The sequence below is a fragment of the Heterodontus francisci genome, chromosome 43 (assembly GCF_036365525.1).
Source record: "Heterodontus francisci isolate sHetFra1 chromosome 43, sHetFra1.hap1, whole genome shotgun sequence".
In the NCBI taxonomy this organism is placed as follows: Eukaryota; Metazoa; Chordata; class Chondrichthyes; order Heterodontiformes; family Heterodontidae; genus Heterodontus; species Heterodontus francisci.
Window position 1 is genome coordinate 6934530 of NC_090413.1, and position 17599 is coordinate 6952128.

At 44.8% G+C, this 17599-nt stretch overlaps 1 protein-coding gene across 4 annotated transcripts in view; it reads right to left on the reverse strand.

Moving 5' to 3' along the window:
- Positions 1 to 17397, reverse strand: part of map2k7 (mitogen-activated protein kinase kinase 7) — a 115388-nt gene extending 97991 nt beyond the window's left edge. For 3 of the 4 annotated variants that reach the window (XM_068020842.1, XM_068020841.1, XM_068020845.1), the window contains exon 1: positions 17247 to 17397. In XM_068020842.1, coding sequence (XP_067876943.1) covers positions 17247 to 17382 — 136 coding nt within the window. In that variant the 5' untranslated portion in view covers positions 17383 to 17397. Of the gene's footprint in view, positions 1 to 17219 lie in introns of all 4 variants that reach the window. The other variant, XM_068020843.1, reaches the window with a different exon arrangement.
- Between the last annotated feature and the right edge of the window lie 202 nt (positions 17398 to 17599).

The window sequence follows — 17599 nt, forward strand, 5'->3', positions numbered from 1 at the left end:
CTCCAGCGACCCGGATTCATTTCTGGGTACTGCCTGTGTGGAGTTTGCAAGTTCTCCCTGTGTCTGCGTGGGTTTCCTCCAGGTGCTCCGGTTTCCTCCCACATGCCAAAGACTTGCAGGTTGATAGGTTAATTGACCATTATAAATTGGCCCTAGTATAGGTAGGTGGTAGGGAAATATAGGGATAGGTGGGGATGTGGTAGGAATATGGGATTAGTGTAGGATTAGTATAAATGGTGATGGTCGGCACAGACTCGGTGGGCCGAAGGGCCTGTTTCAGTGCTGTATCTCAAACTAAAAAAACTAAAACTATCTTTGTCGTTTATATAAATGGCAAACAATAGGGGACCCAGCACAGATCCCTGTGGTATGCCACTGGACACTGGCTTCCAGTCACGAAAACAGCCGTCTGTCATCACTCTCTGTCTCCTACAGCCCTTTCCTATCCTGAGTGGTGTGAAACAGGGCTGTGTTCTCGCACCCACACTTTTTGGGATTTTCTTCTCCCTGCTGCTTTCACATGCGTTCAAATCCTCTGAAGAAGGAATTTTCCTCCACACAAGATCAGGGGGCAGGTTGTTCAACCTTGCCCGTCTAAGAGCGAAGTCCAAAGTACGGAAAGTCCTCATCAGAGAACTCCTCTTTGCTGACGATGCTGCTTTAACATCTCACACTGAAGAATGCCTGCAGAGTCTCATCGACAGGTTTGCGTCTGCCTGCAATGAATTTGGCCTAACCATCAGCCTCAAGAAAACGAACATCATGGGGCAGGATGTCAGAAATGCTCCATCCATCAATATTGGCGACCACGCTCTGGAAGTGGTTCAAGAGTTCACCTACCTAGGCTCAACTATCACCAGTAACCTGTCTCTAGATGCAGAAATCAACAAGCGCATGGGTAAGGCTTCCACTGCTATGTCCAGACTGGCCAAGAGAGTGTGGGAAAATGGCGCACTGACACGGAACACAAAAGTCCGAGTGTATCAGGCCTGTGTCCTCAGTACCTTGCTCTACGGCAGCGAGGCCTGGACAACGTATGCCAGCCAAGAGCGACGTCTCAATTCATTCCATCTTCGCTGCCTTCGGAGAATACTTGGCATCAGGTGGCAGGACTATATCTCCAACACAGAAGTCCTTGAAGCGGCCAACATCCCCAGCTTATACACACTACTGAGTCAGCGGCGCTTGAGATGGCTTGGCCATGTGAGCCGCATGGAAGATGGCAGGATCCCCAAAGACACATTGTACAGCGAGCTCGCCACTGGTATCAGACCCACCGGCCGTCCATGTCTCCGTTATAAAGACGTCTGCAAACGCGACATGAAATCGTGTGACATTGATCACAAGTCGTGGGAGTCAGTTGCCAGCATTCGCCAGAGCTGGCGGGCAGCCATAAAGACAGGGCTAAATTGTGGCGAGTCGAAGAGACTTAGTAGTTGGCAGGAAAAAAGACAGAGGCGCAAGGGGAGAGCCAACTGTGCAACAGCCCCAACAAACAAATTTCTCTGCAGCACCTGTGGAAGAGCCTGTTACTCCAGAATTGGCCTTTATAGCCACTCCAGGCGCTGCTTCACAAACCACTGACCACCTCCAGGCGCGTATTCATTGTCTCTCGAGATAAGGAGGCCCAAAAGAAGTATAAATGGGTGGTTGATGGTCGGCACAGACTCGGTGGGCCGAAGGGCCTGTTTCAGTGCTGTATCTCAAACTAAAAAAACTAAAACTATCTTTGTCGTTTATATAAATGGCAAACAATAGGGGACCCAGCACAGATCCCTGTGGTATGCCACTGGACACTGGCTTCCAGTCACGAAAACAGCCGTCTGTCATCACTCTCTGTCTCCTACAGCTAAGCCAATTTTGAATCCACCTTACCAAGTTACCCTGTATCCCATGTGCATTTGCTTCCTTGATAAGTCTCCCATGTGGGACCCTGTCAAAAACTTTGCTGAAACCCATGTAAACTGCATCAACTACCTCATCCACACCTGGTCACATGCTCAAAAAATGCAATCAAATTTGTTAGGCATGACCTCCCTCTGACAAAGCCATGCTGACTATTCCTAATCATATTTTGCCTCTCCAAGTGGAGATAGATTCTCTCCTTCAGAATTTTCTCCAATAGCTTCCCTACCAGACGTGAGACTCACTGGTCTGTAGTTCCCTGGCTTATCGCTACAACCTTTCTTAAATAGTGGGACCACATTAGCTGTTCTCCAGTCCTCTGGCACCTCCCCTGTGGCCAGAGAGGAATTAAAAATTAGGGTCAGAGCCCCTGCAATCTCCACCCTCGCCTCCCAAGGCATCCTGGGACACAAATCGTCCAGACCTGGAGATTTGTCCACTTTTAAGCTTCCAAAACCTCCAATACCTTGTCACTCCCAGTGACAAATTGCTCAAGAACCTCACAGTCCCCCTCTCTAAGTTCCATATCTACATCCTCATTCTCTTGGGTGAAGACAGATGTGAAGTATTCATTCAACACCCTACCAATGTCCTCTGGCTCCACCCACAGATTTCCCCCTTGGTCCCTAATGGGTCCTACTCTTTCCCTGGTTATCCTCTTCCCATTGATATACATAGAATATCTTGGGATCTTCCCTACTTTTACCAGCCAGAGCTTTCTCATATCCCCTCTTTGCTCTCTTAATTGCTTTCTTAAGCTCCATCCTACACTTTCTACGTCCATCGTGTTGTGTGGCACAATCACCGTGCTAAATGGGGTAGATTTCAAACAGATCTGGCAATGCAAAACTGGGCATTTATGAGGCACTGTGGGCAGCAGAATTGTACTCATCCACAATCTGTAACCTCATGGCCCGGCATATCCCCCACTCTACCATTACCATCAAGCCAGGAGACCAACCCTGGTTCAATGAAGAGTGCACCAGGAGCAGCACCAGGCATACCTCAAAATGAGGTGTTAACCAGCTACAACCCGGGATGACTTGCGTAAGCAGCATGTGATAGACAGAGCTAAGCGATCCCATAACCAACGGATCAGATCTAAGCTCTGCAGTCCTGCCACATCCAGCCGTGAATGGTGGTGGACAATTAAACAACTAACTGGAGGAGGTGGCTCCACAAATATCCCCATCCTCAATGATGGGGGAGCCCAGCACATCAGTGCGAAAGATAAGGCTGAAGCATTTGCAACAATCTTCAGCCAGAAGTGCCGAGTTGATGATCCATCTCGGCCTCCTCCTGAAGTCCCCAGCATCACAGATGCCAGACTTCAGCCAATTCGATTCACTCCGCGTGATATCAAGAAACGACTGAAGGCACTGGATACCGCAAAAGCTATGGGCCCTGACAATATTCCGGCAATAGTACTGAAGATCTGTGCTCCAGAACTTGCCGCTCCCCTAGCCAAACTGTTCCAGTACAGCTACAACACTGGCATCTACCCTGCAATGTGGAAAATTGCCCAGGTACGTACTGTACACAAAAAGCAGGACAAGTCCAACCCGGCCAATTACCACCCCATCAGCCTACTCTCAATCATCAGTAAAGTGATGGAAGGTGTCATCAACAGTGCCATCAAGCGGCACTTGCTTAGCAATAACCTGCTCAGTGACGCTCAGTTTGGGTTCCGCCAGGGCCACTCAGCTCCTGACCTCATTACAGCCTTGGTTCAAACATGGACAAAAGAGCTGAACTCAAGAGGTGAGGTGAGAGTGACTGCCCTTGACATCAAGGCAGCATTTGACCGAGTATGGCATCAAGGAGCCCTAGCAAAACTGAGGTCAATGGGAATCAGGGGGAAAACCCTCCACTGGCTGGAGTCATACCTAGCACAAAGGAAGATGGTTGTGGTTGTTGGAGGTCAATCATCTGACCTTCAAGACATCACTGCAGGAGTTCCTCAGGATAGTGTCCTAGGCCCAAACATCTTCAGCTGCTTCATCAATGACCTTTATTCAATCATAAGGTCAGAAGTGGGGATGTTCGCTGATGATTGCACAATGTTCAGCACCATTCGCGACTCCTCAGATACTGAAGCAGTCAGTGTAGAAATGCAGTAAGACTTGGACAATATCTAAGCTTGGGCTGATAAGTGGCAAGTAACATTCGCGCCACACAAGTGCCAGGCAATGACCATCTCCAACAAGAGAGAATCTAACCATCTCCCCTTGACATTCAATGGCATTACCATCGCTGAATCCCCCACTATCAACAGCCTAGGGGCTACCATTGACCAGAAACTGAACTGGAGTAGCCATATAAATACCGTGGCTACAAGAGCAGGACAGAGGCTAGGAATCCTTAGGCGAGTAACTCACCTCCTGACTCCCCAAAGCCTGTCCACCATCTACAAGGCACAAGTCAGGAGTGTGATGGAATACTCTCCACTTGCCTGATGGGTGCAGCTCCAACAACATTCAAGAAGCTCGACACCATCCAGGACAAAGCAGCCTGCTTGATTGGCACCCCATCCAGAAACATTCACTCCCTCCACCACTGACGCACAGTGGCAGCAGTGTGTACCATCTACAAGATGCACTGCAGCAATGCACCAAGGCTCCTTCGACAGCACCTTCCAAACCCGCGACCTCTACCAACTAGAAGGACAAGGGCAGCAAATACATGCGAACACCACCACCTGCATGTTCCCATCCAAGTCACACACCATCCTGACTTGGAGCTATAATCGCCGTTCCTTCACTGTCGCTGGGTCAAAATCCTGGAACTCCCTTCCTAACAGCACTGTGGGTATACCTACCCCAAATGGACTGCAGCGGTTCAAGAAGGCAGCTCACCAGCACCTTCTCAAGAGCAATTAGGGATGGGCAATAAATGCTGGCCTGGCCAGCGTCGCCACATCCCATGAATGAATAAAAAAATAAAAAACTTTCTGTATTCCACTAATGCTTCCATTGTTTTGCTCTCCTTGTATTTGCTAAAAGCCTCTCTTTTCCTTCTCATCATACCCTGAATGTTTCTGGTCATCCATGGTTCTCTGGGCTTGTTGCTCCTTCCTATTACCCTTGAGGGAACATGTTGGGCCTGTACCCTCCTCATTTCTTTTTTGAATGCCCCCCACTTCTCTTCTGTAGATTTCCCAACAAGGAACTCTTTCCAGTCTACCTTGGCCTGATCCTGCCTTATTTTACTAAAATTCGCTCTCCCCCAATCCAAAACCTTTTTTTGCAACTTGTCTTTTTCTTTCTCCATAACAAGCTTAAATTGTAGCATTTTATGATCGCTATCACCAAAATGCTCCCCCACCAACACATCAACCACCTGTCCAGCTTCATTCCCCAGAATTAGGTCCAGCACTGCACCCTCCCTTGTTGGATCCTCTACATATTGAGCTAAAAAGTTCTCCTGTATACATTTTAAGAACTCCACTCCATCTACAACCTGCGGCTCTTTAACATCTCATTTGTGGCTTTTCCAGTTGGATCACATGAATATGAAAATAGCCTAAAAATAATTTTGTCAAAAAAAGTAAGCCTTGTTTTTATTGTGGGGATAAATAGCTAATTATGCTGCTGCACTTTATGGTTTCAAATGATTATTTTAATTAAAGACATTATTGTGCTCTAAATAAATCTGTTCGAGTGGTATAGCTACACATCATGGTTATAGATAATGCCTTTGGTTCAAGGAACAGGTTTAATAGTTCTGACTATTAAGGTTTCTAATATAGCTGAGACAATAGATTATTCTGAATATGCTATTAGAAGGTTTTTATCACAAGAATCAGTAGCCAAAAAATTGTCTTCATTCCACACATCTTAAGTTAAGGTTTGTATTAAAGATGACTTTACTGACAAAATTATTGCAAAAAAGTCAACAAAACGCAATAATTCAGAGTTAGGTCTATTTTTCCCCCCATTGATATAATAAAATGTGTATTTTACTTATCATATTTGCAAATTATGCATTCTAGCAGAAACACTCGATAATTTGCCAAGTATTTCGTTTAGAAATGTTGAATTTTCATCTTGCAGCTCCCAATAGATTTTATTTTGGGCAAATATTTTTTAAAAGGCTCTTCAGGTAAAAAAGGGTGCCGATCCCTGCCATCGGGTAGAAAAATAAAATAAAATCAAGAGTCAATAACAGCAAAGGTCAGAGTACAAAATAAGATACAGGCAAAGATAAAAGGAAAAGAAAAGGTTTTAGGAAGTCATAATAAAAATCCTAGCAAAAATAAAGCAGAAATAATGAAAAATAAGGTATCAAATTGATTGTGAAGCAATGTGAAGAGCAACAAAGTGTGAGAAACAGATAAACAGGGTAGATGGGTGGTGACAGTTACCCAAATAAATGTTCTATACCCATTAATGGATAAGGAATAAAACAAATGAGTTAGAGGCACAATTTCAGCTCATCATGGAATAGTGCAGCACAGGAGGCAGCCATTCGGCCCATCAAGTCTGCACCAGCTCTTTTGATGAGCAATCCAGTTAGTCTCACTCGCTCCATTCTATCTCCAAATACCTGCAATTTTTCCTCGTTCAAGTCTTTAGCCAATTAAAGGATATGATGTGATAGCCATTACAGAAACCTCGCTATGAACTGGTCATGACTGGAAGCTAAATATTCCAGGTTATACAATCTTCAGAAAGGATAGGGAAATTGGGAAATGAGGGGGAGGGGCAATATTGATAAAAGATATTATTCCAGAAATGGAAAAGAAGGATTTCAGTGAGGGTGAGCAGGCAGTGGAAACACTAAGAACTAAGGAACAGCAAAGGATTCAAAGCTGGTGGGAAATGTCGACAGACTTCCTGACAGCAGTGATATACTGGTGGAGATGTATAAATAAGGAAATCAGGGAAGCATGTAACAGAAAAAAAATGTGCTTATTACAAAAGGTTTTAATTTTCACACAGGTTGGGAGCTTAAGCAGTAAAGGGAATACATTTTTAGAATGTATTTGGCACCGTTTTCTGGATCAATATGTTTTAGAATCAACCATAAGGCCATACTAGATTTAGCAATATGTAATGAACCAGGATTAGTTAACAATCTGACTGTACGGCCCATCTTGTAAATATTGACCACATAAACAAATCTGACACCAGGCTTGTCATAGAGTCGTACAGTATAGAAACAGGCCCTTCAGCCCACGGGTCCATACCGACCATAATGCCTATCTATACTAATCCCACCTGCCTGCATTAATTCCATATCCCTCTATGCCTTGCTCATTCAAGTACCTGTCCAGATGCCTCTTAAATGTCGCTGCTGTTCCTGCCTCCACCACCTCCTCAGGCAGCTCATTCCAGATACCCACTATTCTTTGTGTGAAAAATTTACCCCTTTGATCCCCTTTAAACCTCCTCCCTCTCACCTTAAATCTTGTGAGGAAGAAATAAATCACAAACCAAGATTTGAAATTTAAGTGAAGCAAGCTTGGAAAGGATGAAAAATAAATTGCACTAGGTAGGCTTGGCTGAACGGGTTAATTGATTCTGTATAACCATTTGTTTTAAATGCAATAAATCCAGTTCCTCTCCTTGATTTATTTTTAAATGCCCTTCTAATGTTTTGTATTACCTTCTGGTGTTTGGTCATCTTCCTCCACTGAGAAAATGGGTAAAAGTATTCATGTAACAAATGTGTAATTTCCTTATATCTATTATTGTCTCACCGACAACTACATTTAACGTGATAAATAGATTCAAAAAGGGCAAAAAACATTAGTGAGGGTCGTATATAGATCCCCAAACTGTAGTGGTGATGTTGGAATGGCATTAAACAGGAAATTAGAGACGCATGCGATAAAGGAACATCTGTAATTATGGGTGAATTTAATCTGCATATAGATTGGACAAATCAAATTAGTCACAATACCGTAGTGGAGGAATTCTTGGAGTGAATATGGGATGGTTTTCTGGACCAATACGTCGAGGAACCAACTAGAGAACAGGCCATCCTAGACTGGGTACTGTGTAATGAGAGAAGAATAATCGACAATCTAGTCGTGCGAGACCCCTTGGGGATCATCGACCATAATACGATAGAATTCTTCATCAAGGTAGAGAGTGACGTAGTTGATTCTGAGACTAGGGTGCTAAAGTCATTGGCAAACAGGATTAAGGAGAATCCCAAGGCTTTTATAAAGAGCAAAAAGGTAGCCAGGCAAAGGGTTGGCCAACTCAAGGACAGAGGAGGGAATCTGTGCATGGAGTCAGAGGAAATGGGTAAGGAACTAAATGAGTACTTTGCATCAATATTCACCAAAGAGAAGGACTTGGTGGATGATGAGTCTAGGGAAGGGAGTGTAGATAGTCTGGGTCATGTCGATATCAAAAAAGAGGTGGTGTTGGGCGTCTTGAAAAACATTAAGGTAGAAACATTAGGGCCTGTTGGGATCTACCCCAGAATACTGAGGGAGGCAAGGGAGGAAATTGCTGGGGCCTTGACAGAAATCTTTGTATCCTCATTGGCGACAGGTGAGGTCCCAGAGGACTGGAGAATAGCCAATGTTGTTCCTTTGTTTAAGAAGGGTAGCAAGGATAATCCAGAAAATTACAGGCATTACGTCAGTGGTAGGGTAATTATTGGTGAGGATTCTTCGAGACAGGATTTACTCCCATTTGGAAACAAACTGACTTATTAGCGACAGGCAGCATTGTTTTGTGAAGGGGAAGTCGTGTCTCACTAACTTGATCGAGTTTTTTGAGGAAGTGACGAAGATGATTGATGAAGGAAGGGCAATGGATGTTGTCTACATGGACTTCAGTAAAGCCTTTGACAAGGTCCCTCATGGCAGACTGGTACTAAAGTTGAAGTCACACGGGATCAGAAGTGAGCTGGCAAGATGGATACTAGTTCCGAAGAAGGGTCACTGACCCGAAATGTTAACTTTGCTTCTCTTTCCACAGATGCTGCCAGACCTGCTGAGTGGTTCCAGCATTTCTTGCTTTTATTTCAGATTTCCAGAATCCGCAGTATTTTGCTTTTATTATATAAGATGGATACAGAACTGGCTCGGTCATAGAAGACAGAGGGTAGCAGTGGAAGGGTGCTTTTCTGAATGGAGGGCTGTGACTAGTGGTGTTCCGCAGGGATTAGTGCTGGGACCTTTGCTGTTTGTAGTATATAGAAAGGGTTTGGAGGAAAACGTAGCTGGTCTGATTAGTAAGTTTGCGGATGACACAAAGGTTGGTGGAGTTGCGGATAGTGACGAGGATTGCCAGAGGATACAGCAGGATGTAGATCGGCTGGAGACTTGGGCGGAGAAATGGCAGATGGGGTTTAATCCGGACAAATGTGAGGTAATGCATTTTGGAAGGTCTAATACAGGTGGGAAGTATACAGTAAATGGCAGAACCCTTAGGAGTATTGACAGGCAGAGAGATCTGGGCGTGCAGGTCCACAGGTCACTGAAAGTGGCAACGCAGGTGGATAAGGTAGTCAAGAAGGCATATGGCATGCTTGCCTTCATCGGTCGGGGCATAGAGTATAAAAATTGGCAAGTCATGCTGCAGCTGTACAGAACCTTAGTTAGGCCAAACTTGGAATATTGCGTACAATTCTGGTCGCCACACTACCAGAAGGATGTGGAGGCTTTGGAGAGGGTACAGAGGAGGTTTAACAGGATGTTGCCTGGTCTGGAGGGTATTAGCTGTGAGGAGAGGTTGGATAAACTCGGATTGTTTTCACTGGAACGACGGAGGTGGAGGGGCGACCTGATAGAGGTTTACAAAGTTATGAGTGGCATGGACAGAGTGGATAGTCAGAAGCTTTTTCCCGGGGGAAAGAGTCAGTTACTAGGGGACATAGTTGTAAGGTACAAGGGGCAAAGTTTAGAGGGGATGTGCGGGGCAAGTTTTTTTTTTTTTACACAGAGGGTGGTGAGTGACTGGAACTTGCTGCCGGGGGAGGTGGTGGAAGCAGGTACGATAGCGACGTTAAAGAAGCATCTTGACAAATACATGAATAGGATGGGAATAGAGGGATACGGACCCCGGAAGTGGAGAAGGTTTTAGTTTAGACAGGCGTCATGATTGGCACAGGCTTGAAGGGCCAAATGGCCTGTTCCTGTGCTCTACTGTTCTTTGTTCTTTGAATCTTAGTAAAGGAAACTACAAAGGTTCGAGGCGCAAGTTGGCTATGATGGATTAGGAAACGTTTAAAAGATGATGGCGGACAGGAAATGGCAAACATTTAGAGAGCGCATGGATGAACTGCAACAATTGTTTATTCCTGTCTGGCGCAAAAGTAAAACGGGGAAGGTAGCCAAACCATAGCTTACAAGGGAAATTACAGATAGCATTAGATCCAAGGAAGAGGCATATAAACCTGCCAGAAAAAAAACTACCTGAGGAATGGGAGTTTAGAATTCAGCAAAGGAGGGCCAAGGGATTGATTAAGAAGGGAAAATAGAGTACAAGAGCAAGCTTGCAGGGAACATAAAAACTGACTGTAAACCTATAGAAATATAGGTATGTGAGGAGAAAAAGATTGGCGAAGGCAAATATATGTCCCTTACAGTCAGAAACAGGGGAATTTATTATGGAGAACAAACAAATGGCTGACCAACTAAATGCATACTTTGGTTCTGTCTTCACAAAGGAGGACACAAATATCACACCAGAAATGTTGGGGAACACAGGGCTTAGTGAGAGAGAGGAACTGAAGGAAATCAGTATTAGTAGACAAATGGTGTTGGGGAAATTGATGGGATTGAAGGCCGATAAATCCCCAGGGCCTGATGGTATGCATCCCAGAGTACTTAAGGAAGTGGCCCTAGAAATAGTGGATGCATTGGTGGTCATCTTCCAAGATTCTGCAGACTCTGGCACAGTTCCTACAGATTGGAGGTCAGCTAATGTAACCCCACTATTTAAAAAGGGAGGTAGAGAAAAAGCAGAAAATTATAGACCAGTCAGCCTGACGTCGGTAGTGGGGAAAATTCTAGAATCCATTGTCAAACATTTTATAGCAAAGCACTTGGAGAACAGTGGTAGAATCGGACAGAGTCAACATGGATTTACAAAAGGGAAATCATGCTTGACAAATCTACTAGAATTCTTTGAGGATGTAACTATTAGAGTTGATGAGGGGGAGCCAGTGGATGTGGTTTATTTGGACTTTCAGAAGGCTTTCGACAAAGTCCCACATAAGAGATTAGCATGTAAAATAAAAGCGCATGGGATTAGGGGTAGTGTATTGCGATGGACAAAAAATTGGTTGGCAGACAAGAAACAAAGAGTAGAGATAAATGGGTCTTTTTCCGAATGGCAGGCAGTGACTAGTGGGGTACTGGAGGGATCGGTGCTCGGACCCCCGCTATTCACAATATATGTTAATGATTTAGATGAGGGAACTAAATGCAATATATCCAAATTTGCAGATGACGCAAAACTGGGCGGCACAGTGGCTAGCACCGCAGCCTCACTGCTCCAGCGACCCGGGTTCAATTCTGGGTCCTGCCTGTGCAGAGTTTGCAAGTTCTCCCTGTGACTGTGTGGGTTTCCGCCGGGTGCTCCGGTTTCCTCCCACAGCCAAAGACTTTCAGGTTGATAGGTAAATTGGCCTTTGTAAATTGCCACTCGTGTAGGTAGGGGAATTGAGGGAAGGTGGGGATGTGGTAGGGAATATGGGATTAATGTAGGATTAGTATAAATGGGTGGTTGATGGTCGGCACAGACTCGGTTGGTCGAAGGAGCTGTTTCAGAGCTGTATCTCTCTATGGGTGGGAGGGTGAGTTGTGAGGAGGATGCAGAGAGGCTTCAGGACGGTTTGGACAAGTTGAGTGAGTGGGCTAATTCATGGCAGATGCAGTATAATGTGGATAAATGTGAGGTTATCCACTTTGGTAGCAAAAACAGGAAGGCAGATTATCTGAACGGCTATAAACTGAGAGAGGGGAATATGCAGCGAGACCTGGGTGTTCTCATGCACTGGTCGCTGAAGATAAGCATGCAGGTCAAACAGGTAGTAAAAAAGACAAATGGTATGTTGGCCTTCATAGCGAGAGGATTCGAGTACAGAAGCAGGGATGTCTTGCTGCAGTTATACAGGGCCTTGGTGAGGCCACACCTGGAATATTGTGTGCAGTTTTGGTCTCCTTACCTGAGGAAGGATGTTCTTGCTATAGAGGGAGTGCAGCAAAGGTTTACCAGACTGATTCCTGAGATGGCGGGACTGACGTTAGGATTATATTTGCTGGAGTTCAGAAGAGTGAGGGGGATCTCAAAAACCTATAAATTTCTAACAGGACTCGACAGGGTAGATGCAGGAAGGATGTTCCCGATGGTGGGGGAGTCCAGAACCAGGGGTCATAGTCTAAGGATACGGGGTAAACCTTTCAGGACTGAGATGAGGAGAAATTTCTTCACCCAGAGAGTTGTGAGCCTGTGGAATTCGCTACCACAGAAAGCAGTTGAGGCCAAAACATTGTATGTTTGCAAGAAGGAGTTAGATATAGCCCTTGGGTCTAAAGGGATCAAAGCGTATGGGGAGAAAGCGGGAACAGGTTACTGAGTTGGATGATCAGCCATGATCATTATGAATGGCAGAGCAGGCTCGAAGGGCCTACTCCTGCTCCTACTTTCTATGTTTCTATATGTTTAGATAGAGAGAATTATTTCCTCTGGTGGAGGAATCTGGAACAAGGAGGCACAATCTTTAAATTAGGACAGGCCATTCAGAAGTGAAGTCAGGAAGCTTTTTTTTAAGACACAAAATGTAGTGGAAATCTGGAACCCTCCACCACCACGCCGCTGTCAATGCTGGGGTCAATTTAACTTTAAGACCGAGATGGATAGATTTGGGGGGGGGGGGAGGGGCAGGGGTAAGAGCATCAAGGAACATGGAACAAAGGCAGCTAAATGGAGTTGTGGTACAGATCAGTTTCGCTGAACATCTAATCCATTCTGTACCCAACCCAGGAGTGCTTGATCCTGACACTGGATGACTGCAATGGGAGTGTTCCAGTCCCACTATCAACACCGTGACCAGCGCAAAACTACACAAAAGTAGCTGGGGAGGAGGGAATTAGTATACGAGACAAGAAGTGGATTTTAAGGGTTTTTTTTAAATGATACTACAATTTCCTTGTTTTCTGAAAGCACTTTTTGCTCTTCAAAGCAGATTGCTTGATTGTAATTAATACAAAAAGGTTGTAATTAATGTAGAAAACTCGAACAGTTTGACTTGAATAAAACATGGCCAGGTTTCAACAGAATACAGAAGTGCAGAGTGTTAAATTGGAGTGGGGAAAGATTCCTTTTGATCACTACTTGTGGTTAAAATTATAAGAGCTTTTTTGCCACATTAATGTCGTCATGATGTTACTTAATAATAATCCCAAGAAAACAAGTTCAAATCCCACCATGGCAGTTCGAGAATTTGAATTCAGGTTTTTTGAAAATCTGAAATTAAACAGCTGGTGTCAGCAGAAGTCACCAAGGAGGTCAGATTGCATTAAAAACCCACCTTGTTCACTAATGTCCTTCAGGAGAAAGCACAGGCCATCCTTACACAGTCTGGCTTGCACGTCACTCTTGCCCCACACCAACGTGGTTGATTCTTAACTGTCTCTGAAGTGGCCGAGCAAGCCACTACAACTCAAAGTTCCACCAACACCTTCTCAGAGCAAGTAGGCATGGGTAATAAATGTGGCCTTGCCAGCAACGCCCACATCGTGAGAATGAATTTTAAAATGCATTTCTAAAGAACATGGCACAACGAATAGCGAAGCAAAAATTTACTTCCATTGAACAGTTAGACATTAACTCCTAAAATGCAATCTGAATGGCATGAGCTCCCAGTACTCAGACAGCAGGTTGCTATACTGTATGTTGTTTCGGGATGGAAAGGTAATAGGCTTAGAACTGAGACTAGTTCAGACCTTTGACCATCTGCCCAAGACCCCAAAGCAGACTGCAGCATCATGCTGAGCTTTTTGGACTATGTATGTTACCAAAAAAGACAAAAGTAGTTTACTGCCATGTATCACCATCACCGGCTTCATATACAACTATTACAATTAGCAGGACTACGACAGATGCCAAAAGCAATACTCATACATATGCCTTTAGAAGAAAAATGACTTAAATCTGTTGTCAAGCAGAACATTAGTGTTTCAGGGTTATGATCTATGATAACGATAACCATTCCACACATCCCTCCCAACTATCTGTCTTTTCCATAAGGTCTGATCACTATATAAACATGTCAAGGCCCATAATTCACAAGGAAAATCATCAGCCTATTTTAATTCATCCATCTAGAAAGACCCCAGTTGCCCCCATTGCTGCTCTATCTGAAAGTCTATTCCTCTGTTAATCACTCTGTGAAGAGTCTCCTGTTACTCGTCCGAAACTTCCCTTTTACTGGTTTGAACCTGTGTCCCCTTGTTCGACTCCAACACTTACCTTTTCCATTCCAACATGCACCATTTTTAGAAGACAATTTTTTCCTAAAACTAGGGCTCCATGTAAGTAACCAGATTGAGTCTGCTGGCTGACAGCGGGTGTAGATGCTCTTATGATAGGAGTGCACACGTGAAAGTTATTTTGCCTGAGGCAAGGTTTTTTCTTGCCCAGCTATGTTCATTCAGGCAGCAATGTGCTTCAAATACATTACAAGCACTTGCGTGCATATAAATTCATTGCAAAGCACTATGAAGCATTTCTGAGAGATAAAATGTACATAAATACAAGTCTGACTTAAACATATGACAGACCTCATGCCATCTCAACAACAAAGAACCACAGAGCCCAAAAACCTACGTCTCCAATTCTGTCCCTGAAACAAGAGCCAGACCTAGTGTGGACACTGGAGCTAGCTGACAGACTCACAGAATCCAGACTCCAAACAGCAACATTATAGCATATTCACTGAAATTTGGACAATTTGTTTTGGTAAACAATTTAAATATTAAAATTTTTGAACTACATTAAAGACACTGTTTCATAAACCATTACACACATTAACACCTACAGTCATCCCCAAAAATCTGACCCTATGTCAGAAGACCTCCTAAAGTCAGCCCCATCTAACAGCATTCACAAACTGTTAATCCAACTTTCTATGCGAAGAAACTGTGTTTTACTACTCTTCTTAACCAATGACATTGCTGAATTATCACACATTGCAAGCAAAGGGAATAGACTGGCTCTCCCTGCTGAACCTGTAAGTACCAGAACGCCTATAACGTACTTCAGTACGTTAAACTTAAACCAAATTGACAACCAACACAATATAACGAGTGGATTTGCAAACAAAGTCTGCAAGGGGGGGATCACAGTATTGTTCTGATGCTAGAAGAATCCCAACTATTAGCACTGTGGAGTTAATTGCTATTTTCCAAGACACTTGTAAAGAGACTTGGTTAGAGCATTTAATTATTAACTTTGTTAAATAGATACACTGAAAAAAAGGCATTACCCAGCTTCCCTCCATCCCTAGATTATTACTGTTTCAGTAAAACGTGGTATAGTACTGTAGGAACATGGTGTCTGAAAGCTGACTGAAGGGACCGACCTGTTGCAGGTTCAAACGTAAATTGGTCAGTTATTGTTGGAGTTGACCACAGGTCGTCAATAATCAAAAGCATTTATTCCACCACAAGGCAGAAACATACTAGATGAACTACTACAGCACTGGCATTATCAAGCAGCAATGCCAACTGGAGGCACTTTTAATACAAGTTACTACACAGTAATGCATTTATCTAGGTTAGACAATGCATTAGTACTCAGGTATCACCTTACATCAATGAACAAGGAATCTACCTGAGAGAATCCACATTTTACATTTGTTGGGGGATATCTGATTCAGCAATCACCTGCGCATCTTCCCTCTGCAAGTAATGGACACTTACAGATAATTTTACCACAATGTTAAGAGTTAGGTCACAACTATTTGCAAACCCAGAAACAGAGGTGGACCCCAGGATTTGACTTATGTTCCCAGCTCAACCCCTGTGCCTTTCTTCCTTTAAGACACACCTTAATCAACATCTTCAATACTGTGGCCACCTCCCACACCACCACCACACCCCACCCCCACCCCACAAACCCCAACTATTTTCTGCAGCTGGAGTTTCCAGTTTTCTGTTGGAAGTGCCTTGGGATATTTGTTGCTCCTGGTGGGCACAGTAATGAAAAATGATCACCCCTTGAAGTGTGCATACAGTATTGGTCTCTTTCCATGAGGAGGGATATAGTTGCATTGGAAGCAGTTCAGAAAAGGTTCACTAGGCTCATTTCTAGGATGATGGGTTTGCCTCATGAAGAAAGGCTGAGCCCATACTCATTGGAGTTTAGAAAAATGAGAGGTGATCTTATTGAGATATGTAGGATTTTCAGGGGGCTTGATAAAGGTAGATGCTGAAGTTTCCCATCTTAGAGAAATCTAGAATTAGGGGGCACAGTTTCAGAACAAGGGGACAACAAATTAAGACCAAGGAGGAATTTCTTCTCTCAGAGGGTCGTTATTCTTGGGAATTCTCTTCCCCAGAGAGCAGTGAAAGCTGGGTCATTAAATACATTCAAGGATGAGTTAGACAGATTTTTGATCTACAAGGGAGTCACAAAATCATATCTTAGTGAATGGCAGATCTGGCTTGAAAGGCCGACTCCTGTTTATTTTAATCTTACTTGCAGAGAATGAACAAGTGAAATTTAATTATTAATGGCTGGCAGGGGCCAGGTGGCACTGAGGTTGAAAGATGCCATTCTCCCCACAGGCCCAGTTACTAAGCAAGTCCGGCTGAGCCCTCACTGACACGGGCTGTTCCACATTCTGCAGCAACTGTTTATAAATAAACAGACCACAGCCCGAACGTAACTTCCGCTCACCCGAACTGCCCGATAGCGCCCGCCCCCGCCCCGACTCGATTGGCCGAGCACTTTAATTGAAGGGTGGTTCTGCAAATCAAGAGGCCGCAACGGCCGCGAGTCAGAGGCAAAAGCCTCCCCAGGGAACTGGGAGTGCGGCCCCGCTCGGGCTGTCAGCAGCCTCTGGCTCGGGGGAAGGCGGCTGCCAAAAGAATCCGCGCGGCGACATTCCAATCTAACGGCCGGGCTCGCTCGGAACAAAGATCCGCCTCTGCCTCGCTGTGAAAGGGCAGAGCCGGTGATTGACACTTGCCCAAGGGCAGGTTCCCCATTCTGGTTGGCCGGGCCCGCTGTCAGTCAGCACCAGCCCCGCCCTTTCTGGTGACGCGACCTTGTTTCCGTTGTCAGGCAGTGAGGGGCCGGATCCGGAGCCTGGGCCGCGGGCCCCTATCGACACAAACCCACCTCCGGAGCACGGAGCCACTCGCTTACTTGGTCGGGGTCTCCTCGGGCTGGAAGGCGAGCTCATGTCGAGCGAGAGGTCGATCCGACGCCGCGCCTCCCGGTTCTCCTGTTTCAGCTTGGCTTCCAGGCGCGACAGCTTCTGCTCCAGGGAGGACGCCGCCATTTTAACGCGATCGAGGGAGCTGACGGTGCGCAGGCGCCGTCATTCCGTCCGCCCCACCTCCGGGCAGCACAGGGCTGCAGACTATAATCCAACACAACAAAATATAATCCAATACAACAGACTATAATCCAACACAAGTCGAAAATTCAACACAACAAAATATAATCCAACACAAGACTATAATCCAATACAACAAAATATAATTTTTATTTCTTTT